The sequence below is a fragment of the Mirounga angustirostris genome, unplaced genomic scaffold, assembly GCF_029215605.1.
Source record: "Mirounga angustirostris isolate CCGP_5_RB_7025 unplaced genomic scaffold, mMirAng1.0.hap1 SCAF_7, whole genome shotgun sequence".
NCBI lineage: Eukaryota > Metazoa > Chordata > Mammalia > Carnivora > Phocidae > Mirounga > Mirounga angustirostris.
Window position 1 is genome coordinate 12439288 of NW_026991715.1, and position 18585 is coordinate 12457872.

The 18585-nt window shown below is 37.5% G+C and overlaps 1 protein-coding gene across 2 annotated transcripts in view; it reads left to right on the forward strand.

Moving 5' to 3' along the window:
* The window catches only part of AP3S1 (adaptor related protein complex 3 subunit sigma 1), a 72987-nt gene that overhangs the window by 44140 nt on the left and 10262 nt on the right, over positions 1-18585 (forward strand). The window contains exon 4 of one of the 2 annotated variants that reach the window (XM_045891239.3): positions 3712-3783. The exons of the other annotated variant lie outside the window; for it this stretch is intronic. Within the exon in view, the coding sequence (XP_045747195.1) occupies positions 3712-3783 (72 nt within the window). The remainder of the gene's footprint in view (positions 1-3711; positions 3784-18585) is intronic. 2 annotated transcript variants of the gene reach the window in all.

Genomic DNA, 18585 nt, shown 5'->3' on the forward strand with positions numbered 1-18585 from the left:
ATTTTAAATTAAAGAAGACCAACTCACACCATACACAAAAATCCGTTCCACTAGATTCAGTCCAAACATGAGAAATAAGATAATAAAGCTTTTGTTTTCTTCTGGGAGAATATCTTCCTAGCATTGCTGTAGGCAAAGATTTCTTAAATTGGACATTAAAAAAAGATTAACCTTAAAGAAAAACGGTGTTAATTGGAAAATACTGAAAATGAAAACTTCGAAGAACATTGCTAGGAGAATAAAAAGACAAGCCACAGAGCAGGAGAAGATATCTGTAATATGTATAAATGACAGGATTGTGTCTAGAATATGTGAAGAAGTTCTAGACACTAGAAGGAAAAGACAGACTGGTACATAAATGAGCAGAAGTTTTGAACAGACACCCCGAAGAAAGCTGTCTAAATGGCTGATAAATTTGAAACAGTGCTCGGTTTTATTAGCGTCAGGGAAAATCAAATTGATATTATAATGATACACCACCACACACAAATAAGAATGGTTAAAATGAAAAGATTGACAACATTAAGTGCTAACAAGGATGTGTAATTATGGGAATTCTCATATACTGCTGTTTGGAGTATAAAGTTTTATAATTGCTTTGAAAATCTGTTGGTAGGGGCGCCTGGGTGGCTTGGTTGGTTGGGTGTCTGACTCTTGGTTTCGGCTCAGGTCATGATTTGAGGGTCATAGGATCATGGGATTGAGCCCTGTGTCCCCCAGCTCCCTGCTCAGCAGGGAGTCTGCTTGAGGATTCTCTCCCTCTGCCCCTCCCCCAACTCACTTGCTCTCTCTAAGGTAAATAAATAAATCTTTAAAAAAGGGAGAGAGAGAAAATCTGTCTGGTGCTTTCTACTCAAGCTGAATGTGTGCTGCTCTGTGACCCCACAGTTCTCTGCATACATTCAGTAATAGATATGGATGCAGGTGTTCTTAGCAGTGCTGACTGTAATGGCCCTGTGCTGGAAACAACCCAAACTCCTTTCAGCAGCACCTGGGTAAATACATTGTGGCGTATTCATACAGTAGCATACTGTAAAAGAGAATGAATCAGTTTTTGTGTTATGTAATAAAATAAACGAATCTCACAAAAATAATGATGAATAAAAGATGCAACTCACAAAAAGTTATACACCGTATGATCTCATCTAATGTAGTTCAGACATAGGTAGAACATACCTGTAGTGTTAGAAAGCAGGGTAGTGGTTACCTGTGATGGTGGTGGTGGCTCATGGAGTATGAGGGGCTTCTTGTGTGCTGGTGACATTCCGACACTTGATTTGGATGTTGGTTACACAGATGTGTTTCCTTTGTGAAATTCATCAGATTATATGTTGTTGTGATTTGTGTACTTCTTTGTATATAGGTTATACTTGAGTAAAAATTTTCTGAAGGGGAGGCAGAACTTAAAAGGCATTATTTCCTGTAACTTATTTAACTATGATGTTATAAATTGGAAATCAGACAATGTCCAACTTGAACACCCTGTTTCAAAAGTATTTTCTTTGTTTTCAGTGGGAAAGGTTTTTTCTTCTTCTCACATTCTTACTTTCCCTAAGAAGTTACTGTTTGTTAAGCTTGTTCAAACAGCATTATCCCATTCCGTGCTTACAACAAGAATCTTAAAACAAGAAGGAAAATGATCTGAATCAGTTTCAAGTAGACTGAATGGAGTCATTCCAGGGTCCATGTCACCAAGGGCTTCAGGAGAAATAGATAATAAAGTTGGGAGTTTGAGTGGATATTATTTACTTTCTACCTACCTCAAAATTGAAATAAACTAGAAACTCACTTGAGGCTGACCTGTGTATGCTCCACAGTTGGTCATCTGAAGAACTTGCCTTCTCATGAATGAAATTCTGGAGTAAAACTGTATATTCTTGGTTACTTACAGAGCTCTTATTTCTCCTAGTGATTTTGGTCTAAGCCAGGGAGCAACAGACTACCGCAGGTCAAATCCAGCCTGCTACACCTTTTTGTTAAGTTTTATTGGAACAGAGCTATGCTCCTTGTTTATTATCTGTAGCTGCTTTTTGTTGCATTGTATGGCCCACAAAGCTAAAATATTTACTCTCTGGCCCTTTGCAGAGAAAGTTTGCCAACCGCTGGTCTAAGACAATATTGATTATGGCCATATAGTTCTGTGTTTACGTTGTTTCACTTTCACCTCTTCCCCAACTGCTCTGGTGGAAGGAACCTTGGATTGGGGATCTGTGTAAATTGGCCTGAGGTAGGACCAGTTTAGCAAGAAGCTTGTTGTTTCCATTTTACTCTTGGTCCTGTAGGATCACCTAGAATAGAGTAAACGTATTTTCATTTTGCTAGGAACAGTCCTGCTTTGCATCTTTTGTTCCAGGCTGTTATGAAATTCTGATACCATTGCATACTATTATAATAATCACACAATTTTAGCTGCTCCCTTTTACTCTTCATGCCCCCAGTTTGTAGGATAAATTGTGGGGTCATTCTGTCTGTGACAGTTAACTTTGAGAAGGGTGGTGGGAATAGAAGAGACAGTGACAGCCTATGCAAGGTGGAATGTAAGAGGTTAAGTTTTGAAAGCTTGTGTCGGGTCTTCAAGACGGTCTCACTGATTCACTAGGATTCAAGGGCTCAGAAGTGGCTGTGCTCATGGTTTCGGTTTATTACAGTGATAAGAAACAGTAAGAGAAGCAAAAGCACATGAGGGGATGTCTGGAGAAAACCAGGTGCAGGCTTCAAGGCGTTCCTGCCCAGTGTAGTCACACAGGAGGTATTTAATTCCCCCAGAAATGACTTGTGGAGAGATGTGCAGCGTGTTCACCATCAGGGACACTCACCCTAGCCTCCGTGCCCAGGACTTTTGTTGTGGTCAGTCATATAGGCACGTAGCACCATTGTGACTGACCTTGCTTATGTACATAGTCTCTAGAACCTCAGAGAAAAGGAGATGTTCATCATAAATTACATTGTTAGCATAAACTGTTTGCTCAGACTGGTATTTGCTGCCACCAAGGGCAGAACTTTGCAAGGGCTCGGAGCTCAGTTCCCAGGAGCTCAGTTCTCAGGAGCTCAGGTCCCAGGAGCTCAGGTCCCAGGAGCTCAGTTCCCAGGAGCTAGCCAAGGGCTAGTCTGTACACAGGCCATTTTGGGGGAATGTGTAGGTTTTGAGCATCCCAGGCCTGCTGAATTAACCCTTTCCCACACAAGGCCCTACAAGGTATTGGAGCCAGAGTTTGAACCCAGGTAGGTCTGATTCCAAAGTCTTTGCTCTTTCCATAATTAATTTTGAGTGATCTTTTATACTGAATTGCTAATTAAAAATTCTGGCTGCATTAGATGTGGTACATGCTTGGACTATGCCCATCTATCCTGGTAAATATTTCCAATACGCTTTCTTTTTCCTCACATGAAGATAAAGAGCCTGATTTGAGTATTTTTCAGTGTTTTTTAAAGTAATGGTGCTAAGAATTTCTAGTTCTTAGTTATTTTCAGCACAGTTTATTTTGTTTTGTATGTTAATGTATTGAAATGTACTTATCGTGAAGAATAGTCTGTAATTACTTCTGTTACACTTAATACAATATTTAATTTAAAACAGAGAAATGTGATAATAAGAGTTTAGAAAAGTGTTAGTTCACAATTCAGAATTGTCTCCTTTGTAGATGATAGGTTTGAGTGAATTTATACAGTTCTCAAGAGCATTTAACCTTTTTTTCTTTTCTTTTTCTTCAGGTATTTGTGGAAACATTAGACAAGTGTTTTGAAAATGTCTGTGAACTGGATTTAATTTTCCATGTAGACAAGGTACTTTCTGTATTGTCAAATCTTCTAAACTTTTTATCTGAGAAAAAATGGTAATTTGTATTTCTGTTTCTCAAAGTAAAAATGGATTTAGTGAGTAAAACTATTTTTATTCCTTTATTTATTTAGTATAACTTATAACTTATTTCCATATGAGCCAGACACTGCACTTGGTGAAGTTCAGACTCTGCCCAGACGACCCGCATCTAGAGGAGGAAACCGTGGCATTAACACGTAGCCGTGTGTTCAGTGTTAATGGGGACACAGCTGATCTGTCTGCCTTTGTCTAGGAGGCTGTGAGTGGAGGAATTACATTGAACTTGGATTTTTTAGGGATTATAGGTGTCTCACTGACAGAAATGGAGAGGGATGGCTGTAGAGGCAGTGAAATAGGGTACAGGCTTTGGAGGGGGATTGCTATAGATCCGGGCGGCCTAGGTTTAAAGTGCCTTTAGTGGCACGGATTAGTTTTAAGATTTTATTTATTTATTTATTTATTTTTTATGGTTTTTATTTCTTTGACAGAAAGATAGAGAACACAAATAGGCAGGGTAGCAGGCAGAGGGAGAGGGAGAAGCAGGCTCCAAGGAGCCCAACGTGGGACTCCATCCCAGGACCCGGAGCTCAACCTGAGCCGAAGGCAGATGCTTAACCCACTGAGCCGCCCAGGCGCCCCTTATTTATTTATTTTAGAGGGGGAGATTGAGAGAGCACATGTGAGAGCGAGTGAGTGAGCATGCGCACACAAGTAGGGGGAGGGAGAGGGACAAGCAGACTCCGCACTGGGCATGGAGCCTGATGTGGGGCTCGATCTCAGGACCCTGAGATCACGACCTGAGCTGAAATCAAGAGTCAGACACTCAACCGACTGAGTCACCTAGGCACCCAGTGCCTTGGATTTTAGACTTCGTTCTGAAGCACTTTAATATTTTTAATCAAGTGTTTATTGGCACTTATTGTTGCTTTGTTGAACACTGGTGGGTTGTTTTGGTTTTTGTTTTTTGCCAGATCATTTTTTTCTACACTACAAAGATTGTGGATTGGTAGGTAGGAGATTAAAGACAGGGGTATCAATTAGGGGTCTGTTGCAGGAGTCTGGAAAGAAGTGAACTAAGGCAATACAATACAGTAGAGATGAAAAAAAGTGAATTGGCAGGACGTGATGGTCTGCTGAAAGCTGGAGTTGAGAGGAGGGAAGGATGACTGAACTTTTCAGCCACTATTACTGGGTGCTGGTGATAAGGAATTTTGGAAGAGAGTCCACTTTTACCATATACAGATTGTTTTCTGTATTAAGTTTATATAACATAACGGATTGTTTTGGAATGATTAAGCCGTTGAATAAAATAGTCTGAAATAATATGCTGAAAATTTTAGCTGAAAATGTGATTTTTAAAAATCAGCTTTATTGAGGTGTAATTTACACACATTAAAATTCAGCAGTTTTGAGCATACAGTTAACTAAGTCTTGCAGATGTGTATAGAGTTATGTAACTGCTACCACAATCGAGATGCAGCACAAGGAAAGAATGCATTTTATTGTTTGTGAACCATCAAAAGAATACTTTTATTATTAGCCAATCCTCTAGATTATATTTCTCATTTACTAAATGATTTGATTTTATGTATTAACTCATTTTAGACAGAGAACTTAAACTTGATATTTGTAAGAGTCTATTTTTAGTTTTCTACTGCTTTTCTCTAATCACTGTATCTTATGCTTTTTCATACTTAGAGAAACTTCTGTTATTTTTAGGCATTAGGGTTTGCAGTATTCAAAATTCTCTTTTGGTACAGGATTAAAATACTTAAAAAAGGTCTTTTTAAAATGACTGTTCAAGGCACCTGGGTGGCTCAGTCGGTTAAGTGTCTGCCTTTGGCTCAGGTCATGATCCCGGGGTCCTGGGATCGAGCCCCTCCCAGGGAACCCGCTTCTCCCTCTGCTCCTCCCCCCACTTGCGCGCTCTCTCTCTCTCTCCCAAGTAAATAAATGAAATATTAAAAAATAAAATAAAATGGGGCGCCTGGGTGGCTCAGTTGGTTAAGCATCTGCCTTTGGCTCAGGTCATGATCCTGGAGTCCTGGGATTGAGTCCTGCATCGGGCTCCCTGCTCAGCAGGGAGTCTGCTTCTCCTTCTGACCCTCCCCTCTCTCATGCTCTCTCTCTGTCTCTCATTCTGTCTCTCAAATAAATAAATAAAATCTTTAAAAAATAAAATAAAATGATCAGAGATCATTAGCTTATGTAATCAAGCAATTTCTTAAGAAAATTGAGGAATCTCTTGTAAATGTTGTAGTAAGAGTAAAGTTCTCACATTTTTCCTAGAGAATAAAAGATTTCCTTAATAGAGAAATTAAGCTCCACTCATGTACAGCTTCTGTACATGACACACAGTTATTTTAAGACTTCTATTTCACATGGATATGCATTCATTTTAGAAAAATCAGAAAATGCACATAATGGAAAATAAATGGAAGTCATCTCAATTGTAGAGATTGCCTAATGTTAGTGGAAAAACTGAGGTATATTAAAAATGTCTACGTTTATTTGAACAGAAATTGATTCAAATCGGGCCACGCCAAACCAGAAGCAGTTAGGAGTACTTCACCAACAGGAGCTAGGGGAGAGGCTTTTATAGAAAAGATGCAGAAGCAAAGCAAGGGGATTTTCTGATTGATTACAATTTAAGCAGTTATATTATTTGGGAAAGCTGAATTGGCTCTGATGGGTTGTCTTTAGGTTTTGATTTCTTATAGGCATGTTCTGGTTTGCTTACTTAAGCTGCTAAGGTATTAGAACCACCTCAGTCTAACTGTTTAATTAACACTAGTGTTAACATTTTAGAGTATGTGTATTTCTAGATTTTTTTGTACAAGTGCAGAAACAAGTAAGTCTTTAAGAGAAACAGAAATGGGATCATACGGTATGAGTATGTATAGCCTGTTCCGTTTACACAATAGTGCATCATTGTTTTAAAACCTGCCAAAATTAGGGCGCCTGGTGGCTCAGTCGTTAAGCATCTGCCTTTGGCTCAGGTCATGATCCCAGGGTCCTGGGATCGAGCCCCACATTGGGCTCCCTGCTCTGCGGGGAGCCTGCTTCTCCCTCTCCCATTCCCCCTGCTTGTGTTCCTGCTCTCACTGTGTCTTCCTCTGTCAAATAAATAAATAAAATCTTTTAAAAAAATAAAAAATAAAACCTGCCAAAATTAACTATATCTCTTCTTTCTGGGCTAAATACTTGTTTTAATTTTTTCCAATGCAATGAGGCAAAAGCTTTAGGATAGCAGGAGTCAGAGACCAGTCAAATAGACCTTCCTATGCCGACATTCTCCGTCCAGGACAATACTAGTCTTACTTTAAGCCCTTCTAGGAAAGTAGGATTATTTTCAACCCTTAAGCCACCCTGGACCTTCCAGCAGTCAAGGAATCTCTTAACTGGCTCAGCTCACTTTTCCTTAGGGTCTGGTAAAGAATTTTGCCCACAACCCTCAGCCTGCTTATGGACTAGATTAGGCCCAAAGTCACCCTAAAGTAGTGGGACAGCCTCCCTATGCAAAATTGGTTTGGATGTGGAGACTGAAGATGGCGCACATACACCAAGAAAATATGATCCGAAAGGTTTCTCACTCACATAAAAAGGTTTCATAAGTAATAGTAAAGTCATATTTATTGATTAAGAGAGCAAGGAAAGAGATCATAATCCCTAATGAAATTATAAACAGTAGAATCTCTGATTTAAAAGATGGTGGATATAATATAAATAAAATTTGATCAACCAACTTCATGATGGAAAGTGAAAGTACCAGTTTAAAGTAGATCTGTTATTATTCAGGACACTACGTGTGAATTGAATGAAACAATCTATTAAAAGAGATGATGGGTTTAAAAGTACAGTTTATATAGGAAAGGCAGGATAAATTCTAGATTATTTCCTATATTGTCAGTTTTCCTAACAGTTCAGTTCCCTAATACTCAACCAAAAATGATTATTGTTGTTTTTTGGTTTGGTTTGGTTTTAGTTCCCTGTGACATAGGAATTTTAACATACTTTGATTTGTTTTGGATGCTCACATTGCCCTGTGTTTGCCAGGGGGGAGCCCCTTCAGGTGGTCTTCTGAGTCCTTTTGCCATTCCCTCCCCTCCATGGGCTATTACAGCCGTTTTGTGTTCTGGTACAACTAGATGTTGCAGACGCATTGTCTTCATTTCCTACTCTAGGCATGTTATCAGCCACTTTTTCTAAGAGCCCTGATTCCTTTTAGTGGGAAATGGTATATGGAAACCACAGTCTGGCGGTGCTCATAATTATGAGGCTGGTCGTTGTTTCTAGGCCTTTTCTATGGACAGAGCATCTTACATGTTTTCTGTCCAGCCCTGAGTCAGCTATTTCTTCAAGGAACCCTGGTTCTTTTTCTCGGACAATGATGTTTAGAAATGACAATCTCAGTACCGTTTTTGCTCATTGCTACCAGGGTTATATTTTTCCTGGTTCTCTGAACCAAACTGGGAAATAGATGTAGATATGTGTGTATGTGTGTGCACACACGCACCCCCTAACCTATTTCTATATCTGTATATATTTCAAAAATCATTGAGTTCTTCATAATACCTCAGAGTGTAGTGTAACACTACAGAATTTATTCTAGCCTTCTCCTTTTCCATATTTGCAACTTGCTACTCTGACAGTGAAAGATTATTCTGATTATTCTCACTCTTACTGTTCTCATTATTCCTGATGCATTTATTTATTTGCTCAGTTCTTCCTTTCTTTAACCAAGCTCCTAGCTGGGCTATTGGAAAGCTAAACCCCAGACATGCCAGTCTCTACTTTGCCTGTCAGCACCAGCCAAAATCTTGGCCCCAGGCATACCAGCCCCTGTCCCCATCAACTGAGCAAGTTGTTAGGAAGTCAATTCTGATAAAAATTTGCAATGAATAAAGTATTACAAAAAAATTCCAGATGATCTGAAAAACAACTCAGTAGGATTTCTAGAAGAGGCAAAAAAATGTCAAAATGGAAAATTCCAGTGGATGAATATGCATATAAACGTAGATTACAAATATCTGAGTAAAAGGAAAGGTAGAACATGTTGTCCATAATGGAGCATAGAAAGACAAGAAAGAGTGAAAATATGGAAGATGGTTTACAGGTTACTCGGGAGGATAGAGCAAGAAAGGTCTAATGAACATTTATTCTTAGTTTCAGAAGAAGAGGAGAGAAAGAACAAGGCATATTCATAATATCTGGGTATCTAATGTCTGGGAATTTGCCAGAATTAAAGAAAGATACCAATCAGATTAAAGAATCACAAGCGAAATAAATAAAAATAAATCTACATTTAGAATAATGATAGTACAATTGAAGAGCAGAGAAAGAGCTCTTAAAATCATCCAGAAATGAAAGAAACATTACCTTCACAAGAGCAGTGATTAAATTGGGAAATGATTTCTCAACAGCAATCACAGAAATTAGAAAACCTAGTGTTGGAAGAAAATAACTGTCCAACTGTAAATCTCAAGTCAAAAAAATATCTTACAAGAATTGTCAGAGAAAAATAATGTGAGAATTTGCTACCAGCAAGCCTTTACTAAAGGAGATTCTAAAGGAAGGTACATTACACAGAAGGAAATATGAGATATAAGAAGGAATGAGTTAAAGAAGGAAGAAGAACAAAGATGTAAATTTGTGGGTAAGGATAAAAGAAAGTTGGAGTATTCTTGGATCTTTTAATGAGCAGCTCTGACTTTTATAATAAGCAGCTTTTAAAAGGGATTTCTTGACACTCAGCCTGGAATATAGAATAGAAAGTAGAACAGCTTTGTAATTTTTTTTTTTTTTTTTTTTTGAGAGAGAGAATGAGATAGAGAGCATGAGAGGAGGGAGGTTCAGAGAGAGAAGCAGACTCCCTGCCGAGCAGGGAGCCCGATGCGGGACTCGATCCTGGGACTCCAGGATCATGACCTGAGCCGAAGGCAGTCGCTTAACCAACTGAGCCACCAAGGCACCCAGCTTTGTAATTTTTTAATCAGACTTGAATATTTTGAATTTTCAGATTTTGAGATATTCGTATTCAATGTTCGTATAAAATGCATAGTGTACCAAAATAGATTTACTCTTACTTATTACGTTGAATTACTATATCCCTATTGCTTTCCATTGGTCAGCAATTAACAAATGGCTTCATTATTATTAATATGTTATATACTTCCCCTTTCTATTTTTGTCTTGAAAATTGTATCAATATTTTGATAGGCTAACAAAATATACTACTAATTCCTTTCAGAATTATTTTCAAAATTGTCATTCTTTAGGATTTTCTTTCATGATATATATTATATTGATATATTGGTACATTATAATTATATGTCATTTTGACCACATACTAGGAAAGAAATCAGTAGTTTGGGGGGAATAGTACTCTTAAGCAGCAGAACCTGCTCAGCTGACTCAGTCTCAAGATAATATTAACCAGATGACTCTAAAACTGATTATTTTCTTAGCAAGCACTTTCTTAAGGTTAATAGCATTAGCAGCTCAAAGTTTTGATTTGTATAACACTTTGATATGTCAGATATCCTATTTGGAGAATAATTACAGCAAAATTTAAAAACATTTTTTGATTTAATGAAATTGTGATAAGTATCTTTTGAGAGGATATATTTCTGAAGCTAAGCTTTTTTTTCTTTACTGTTGGCAGTGACACCAGTAAACCCCCCAAACATTCATTTTTTTACTAAAGTTTTTTCATTATAGCTTTTATTTTATTTAGCAACCTGTGTGGGGCTAAAAATGATGAGCAAATACCATATTTCACTGACTCTAAAATTACAGCTTTCTCTCACATTGTAACACTTTTGAGATTGGGATTCAAGTTACATTCTATAGCTTGTCATAATTTAATTGGCAGTGTTTTTCCTTTTCAGTAGTATGTAAAATAATAGTTTTTTAAATAATCAGTTGTAGTTTAGATTTGAAGAAATACCAAAATGTGAAGAGAGATCTATTTACAACAATTAGAATTATAAATACAGGTATTAATAGATTAGGTACATTGTTTAAAATTTTTATTAGCAAATACATGTATTAAAATTTTATTATCAAATTAGTAACAACAACATGACCAACAGAAGTATATAAATTGAAATTTTCTAACATAACTTAAAATAGTTGATCATTGGGAGAACTGGATGGCTCAGTCAGTTAAGTGTCCAACTCTTGATTTCGGCTCAGGTCGTGATCTCAGGGTCGTGAGATGGAGCTCCACAGCCATGCTCAGCAGAGAGTCTGCTTGAGATTCTCTCCCATCTCCCTCTCTCTCTCCCTTCACTCTGGCTCACTCACTTTCTCTCTCAAAATAAATCTAAACACACACACACACACACACACACACAAAACAGCCAGCAAGAACCTGTGTTCAAGAAAAGAAAATAGTTGATCATTTCATCATAAGTGGCTATCCTTAATAATTAAAAAATGTTGTCTTAGGGGCGCCTGGATGGCTCATTCGGTTAAGTGTCTGCCTTCGGCTCGGGTCATGGTCCCGGGGTCCTGGGATCAAGCCCCGCGTCAGGCTCCCTGCTCAGCAGGAAGCCTGCTTCTCCCTCTCCCACTCCCCCTGCTTGTGTTCCTGTTCTCGCTATCTCTCTCTCTCTCTGTCAAATAAATAAATAAAATATATTTTTTAAATGGTGTCTTGGGCACCTGGATGGTGCTGTTGATTGAGCATCTCACTGTTGGTTTTGGCTGGGGTAGGATCTCAGGGTTGTGGGATCCAGCCCTGTGTGGGGCTCTGCACTCAGTGCGGAGTCTGCTTGGGATTTCTCTTCCTCTCCCTGTCCTGCTTGTGCGTGCGCACACACACACACACACACACACTCTCTCTCTCTCTCTCTCTCTCTCTCTATATATATATATCCCTAAGATAAATAAATCTTTTTAAAAAATCATGTCTTATGGTATCTTTTTCTGCAAGCAGAGGGGAAGGAGGTGTTCCTTGCAAAACACATTTTACAAAATATTTATTGAGTGCTTAACACTCTGCAGGGTTATATGAAGAATAGGCCCTTATCCCATTCCTCAAGAAGTTTATAGTTATTTTAGGAGGATATGTGATATCTGTCTGTGTCTGTGTCTCCGTCTGACAGACATACAACCATTAAAGAACATTACACTGTTATCCATAGTAAAATATTTTATTATTTTAAAATTACAATAATAATACTTATCTTTCTTTAGAAACAAAGAAGTCAAACAATACTAAAGACTGTATGATTAAACATTAAAGTTCTTCTTACCTTGTCCCCGTCCTTATACCCCACTCAGCCCCATCCTGCATCCCTAAAGTAATTTCTTTTAATAATTTCGCTAGGTAGGCTTCTAGACTTTTTTCCTATATATTTTCAAAGATATGCATAGTTCTCTTGGTTTAGTGAGTGATCGAGTTTGTTTGTTTGTTTTAAAATATTTTATTTATTTTTTAGACAGCGAGAGAGGGAACACAAGCAGGGGGGAGCTGGAGAGGGAGAAGCAGGCTCCCCGCTGAGCAGGGAGCCTGACTCGGGGCTCCATCCCAGGACACTGGGATCATGACCAGATGCTTAACGACTCAGCCACCCAGGCGAGTTTGTTTTTATTTCGTACAGTGTGCTATGCCTGGCTTTATTAACTTCATCAGTCTTTAGATGAACCATATCAGTACATACATACTAGCTTTATTCTTAGGTGAAGAATTAAACAGAATGCTATGCCATATTTTACTTGACCACCCCTATAGTCAGATATTAATATAGTCAAAGTAAAAAATACTTGGTGCAGAGAACTTCATTTCTAACATAAGTTATAGCAAAGTAACTTTTATTTTTTGCAAACAAGTGACTGACTATAGAAAGGAATCTGTATAATTTGACCTTTCCTTCCTTTATCCTTTTTTATATTTCCTTCAGTCTCATAGAGGGCTTGTTATTGTTAAAAGGTGAAATGTGTTTGATTTAGTCTTCCTTTTCCTCTTCAATGATTATGTTTGCTTCACTCACACCAGGATATGCGGCTCTCTGTAAGCACGTTACATAAGTATTTAATAGACGCGTGCTAAGCCCCGGGTAATGTCTGAAAGTGCTGAATCACTATATTGCACACCTGAAACTAATATTACACTGCATGTTAACTAATTGGAATTTAAATAAAAACTTAAAAAAATATTTAATAAATATGGTTTACTAATGGGGTAGTGAAAATTGCTAAAAAAAAAACACACATGGTTTGTTCTTTAACTTTTGAACTTTGAGATTATTGAGATAAATAATTTTGAAGAAAAAATTGCATATAATATTTATTAGATACCCACAGTGTGCAATATATTTTATAAATAATAATAAAATAATATAGAGACCATTTAATCTTAAATAAGTTAGAGTAGTATAAGCAAAAGTCTCCAAGTTCTGCACTGACACGTATATGAGATAGAATTTTTACTATTTAAATGCATCAAAGTGCAGCACTCTGGAAAACAGTATGGAGGTTCCCCAAAAAGTTAAAAAAGAACTACCCTATGACCCAACAATTGCACTACTAGGTATTTACCCAAAGGATACAAAAATACTGATTCCAAGGGCCACATCTACCCCGGTGTTTATAGCAGCATTATCAACAATGGCCGAACTATGGAAAGAGCCCGTGTCCATGTGGATAAAGAAGATGTGGTATATATATACAGTGGAATATTACTCAGCCATCAAAGAGAATGAAATCTTGCCATTTACAACGATGTGGATGCAGCTAGAGAGTATTATGCTAAGGGAAATAAGTCATTCAGAGAAAGAAAAATACCATAGGATTTCACCCATGTGTGAAATTTAAGAAACAAAACAGATGGACATAGGGGAAAGAAAAAGAGGGAGGCAAACCGTAAGAGACTCTGAACTATAGAGAACAAACAGGGATGCTGGAGGAGAGGTGGATGGGGGATGGGCTGGGTGGAGGTGGGCATTAAGGAGGGCACTTGTGATGAGCACTGGGTATTACATGTAAGTGATGAACCACTAAATTCTACTCTCGAAACCAGTATTACACTGTATGTTAACCAACTAGAACTTAATTAAAAACTTGAAACGTTAAAAAAAATAAAACGCCTGGGTGGCTCTGTCAGTTAAGTATCTGCCTTCGGCTCAGGTCATGATCTCAGGGTTCTGGGATCGAGCCCTGCCTCGTGCTCCATGCTCAGCTGGGAGTCTGTTTCTCCCTCTCCCTCTGCCCCTCCCGCTTGTGTGCTCTCTCTCTCTCAAATAAATAAAATCTTTAAGAAAAAAAAAGCATGAAAAAAGTGGCATGCTTGTCTTATCACTAACAAATATTCACCTTTGTGCTACCTCTTAAATAACTTCAGTATATGCACAACTATAGCCTTTAATACGATTCCTCTGAATTACTGCATGGTCACTCTTTTATTTTTACCAAGCTTTTTTTTTTTTTTTTTTAATACATGCTCATGCTAAAAGTTTTCAAAACCTAGACAAACAAAAACTATAAAGTGAAAGACACATCTCTATTCTTCCTCAGTCTTCCAGTTCCATTCTTTAGGTAACTACTATACTTTAAAAATATTTGCAGAAAATTAAAACAACGGTGAAATACCACTCTACACCTATTAGAATGGCGAAGATCCTGAACACTGACAACATCTAGTGCTGGCAAGGAACTCTGATTCATTGCTGGTGGGAATGCAGAACGGTACAGCAACTTTGGAAGACAGTATTGTAGTTTCTGACAAAACTAAACATGTTCTTACTGTACAAGCCAGCGGTCATGCTCCTTGGTGTTTACCCAAAGGAGTTGAAAACAAGTCTACAAAAAAACCTGCACACAGATGTTTATAGCAGCTTTTTTCATAATTGCACATACTTGGAGACAACCAAGATATCCTTCAGTAGGTAAATGGCTGAAAAGTATTTGTGTTTCTTTCCAGGAACTTTCTGGGTATATTTAAGTGTGTATGTGTATGTAATTTTTTTTTTTTTTTGTAAATCTCAGTGGGACCATATTATAGATATTATTCTATCCCAGTCATTTTTCATCTAATAATCTGTATGACTGAGGAAACTGTAGATGTCTCATTTTTAAGTGTGTGGTAATTAATAATGTACATTCTAAGAAACACTTTTTTCTTTTTCTTTTTTTTTTAAAAGATTTATTTATTTGGGGTGGGGGCAGAGGGAGAGAGAGAGGGAGAGAAGCAGACTCCCTGCTGAATGCTGAGCGAGGTGCCCCAAACAGACTCTTACCTATAAAGAACAAGTCAATGGTCACCAAAGGGGAAGTGGATGGGGGGATGGGGGAAACAGGTGATGGGGATTAAGGAGAGCACTTGTGATGAGCACCGGCTGTTTTAAGTAAGTGTTGAATCACTATACTGTATACCTGAAACTAATACACTGTATGCTAACTGGAATTTGAATAAAAACGTAAAACAAGTAGTGTAGATTCACCATTTTACAGTTTTGTGTTTTTGTTTCTTTACTCTTACCAACAAAGTTTTGTTGATCATTCTTGTACATAGACCTCGCACCAGTATCTTTTATTATTTTCTTAACTCACACCCTTATTTTCTGCAGCCTCTTTCAGTCCATAAGTCTCTTGCAGAACTGTGACTTTATGTGTATGTTACATGATCTCATTTGTGTAAATTAAACATAACATTTACGCACACATACCAAGTATATGCATAAGAAGTTTTCATGAAGGCTATGCAGGTTTCCCTTGCTGTCCAAAAGCAGAGTGTTCCTTTGAAACATTTTGTAAGCCAAAATGGCTTAAAGCAAAGAAGCAATTACCCTTTCATAGAAGTGAAAATTCTTTTTGGATTTCTTTCAGTTGGCAAAAGCAGGTATGAACATAGGTCTTTTTTAAAAATGAAGGGTGTAAGGGGAACTTTTGGATAGTGAGGGCCTGTTTAAAATCTAATTAACTGTGATTATCTTTGAATAGAGGGACCTAGAAGAAGCTATGTGGTTGGGTAGATAGGGCATATATAGTTAAAAACAAACAAGCAAAAATACATTACTAATGTGGTATTTGCTATTTTTTTAAAAAAACACTTAAATACCTATAAAAATTCAAGAAAAGGGGATTAAAAACTCATTGAACCTTTATGTTAGGTGGACATCAAAGCAGTTTAGTAGATGAGTTATATTTCAAACATAATGTCACCCTTTTATTTCCATTAAAATCTGTTTTAGGTAAGGGGTGCCTGGGTGGCTCAGTTGGTTAAGTGTCTGACTCCTGATTTCAGCCCAGGTCATGATCAGGGTTGTGAGATCCAGCCCCATGTTGGGCTCTGTGCTGCGTGTGGAGCCTGCTTGAGATTCTCTCTCTCCCTCTCCCTCTGCCTACCCCCCTCCTGCAAACTCTCTCTCTTAAAAAAAAAAAAAAAAAGTTGTTTTAGGTAAAATTTGTAAAACAAAATACTAGAACATGTCAGCCATATGTGTTAGGGCTAAGCTAAAAACAAAGCTTTTATCATCTTCTTTCTCTTATTAAGTCTGCCGAAAATTCCTCCCAGTTCTTGGAACATGAAATTTTCTGTCACTAGACAGCTTCTAAATGATCCCTCCATACCTTATTTGAACACCATGACCTTGATAATGTTGGACTCCTCTCCCAATTAGTAATTCTCATTCCCATACTGTTTACCTCCTGGAATTTCTACATAATGTATAGTACCTCCTCACCTAGAATATATTCTTCAGGCATTTATTATATTTCTAATGAGGTTATGCTTAAGGATTTAGCTCACAGGCTCTCATTTGTATTTTTTATCTTCTCAAGATTTCTGAGTTTGCTTTCATAGGAGTTATTTTTACTTTGAAGACAAATTTACATCCAGGTCCTTATTAAGTTGACATATGTCCTTAGAATTTCTTGCATATGACCCACATCTGCAGACTACTCATATTTTAATACCCCTAACCTTGGTAGACATTTCTATAATACTGAAATCTATGTCTTCCACTAATCTGCATGTGTTTCTGAGATATTTCTGGAAAGGCAGTAGTAAATGTATAAGCCTGAGCAAAATGGGGTTGGTGGAGTTGTTGAATTTTTATCAGCATTACAAATTGTGCTTTCTCATGAGAATTTGTTTTAAAAAGAAGCGGGGAAGTTCCATTGCTAAAACAAGTCTTAACGAATCCGTCCACTGGCCATGGCCTTTCTTTCTGAACACTTTTCCTCCATGATACTTGTTAGCTGTTGTAGGGTAATTATATTTTATCATCCAATCACCTTCTTGACCTTTAATTGAACCTTCATAGATTTATGACTAAAAATTAATTTGCTGTATCAATTTCATGTATTGGTTTTTTTTTTTTTTTAAAGATTTTATTTATTTGAGAGAGAGACAGAGAGCATGAGAGGGAGGAGGGTCAGAGGGAGAAGCAGACTCCCCGCCGAGCAGGGAGCCCGATGTGGGACTCGATCCCGGGACTCCGGGATCATGACCTGAGCCGAAGGCAGTCGCTTAACCAACTGAGCCACCCAGGCGCCCAATTTCATGTATTGTTAACAGAAGAAAGCAAGGAATAGGACTTGGGTCACTCAGACTTAGGTTTTAATTTAATCGTTTGCTACACATTCGCTTATGTGTCTTGAGCAAGCTGGCTTATTCTCTCAACTGTAACAAAGGTTAAGGTGAGAATTAAATACATACCCTAAGTGCAGCACCAAAACATCGTTCCAATAAGTGGTGTTTAGTCACAAAAGGGATAGCAGTTAGGAGTGATGATATTTAGCACTAGTTTTTATTTATTTTTTTAGCACTAGTTTTTAAAACAGTTGTGGCTTCTGATTTTGTTTTGTTTTCTAGGAAAAGTAATTTCTATTAATTCTTTCTTCAAGAGTTGTAACATGAGATGTCCATCTTTCCAGCATGAAAAATTAGTAAATGATAGGATTTAAAAATCATGAATACATTTGTGTGCAGTCTTATAAAGGAATGAAAACTGAATCATATAATTACATATTTAACCAAGACCAGTTTTTGTTTAAAATAAAATTACTTGGGGTGCCTGGGTGTCTCAGTTGGTTAAGCAGCCAACTCTTGATTTTGGCTCGGGTCATGATCTCAGGGTCATGGGATGGAGCCCCGTGTCTGGCTCTATGCTCAGCAGGGAGTCTGCTTGGAATTCTCGCTCTCCCTCTGCTCCTACCCCCATGTTCACACACTCTTTCTCTAAAATAAATAAATCTTAAAATTACTTTATAGTATCTTTTAGGTACTCTGCTACAAACTTTGCATGAAATATTTAATTCTTCTGATGACCGGATGAGGTGTCTATACTGTTTTTATCTCTATTTTACAGATAAGGTAACAGGTGCGTGTGTGCTGAAGGACATACAGTGCGTGGTAGAGTCAGTATTCATGCCTAATTTCAGAGTCTCCATTCTTTATACCACCACATTGTTTTTTTTAAAAATTATAGCAAAGTATGCTATTCTGTGATACCCTAATTCAGCTTTGAGTTGGTGATTTTTGATTCAGTAACTACCTATGAAGAAAACACCTGGATTATATTTTTTCTCCCCAGTGGAAGATGCTATTTTTAGTGATTGTAAGATGTATATTTGATAATTTAAAAAATCTAAGTATTACATATATGGATGTGTTTGGGACAAAAACATTATTGAAGTACCTACAATAAAAAGAAATTTTACTCTATTTCAATCAGGAGCTTGTTACAGTGCCACATAGCTTCATTAAATGCCTTGAGCATAAAACAACTTAATAATTATTGGCTAAGAATCTGTCATAA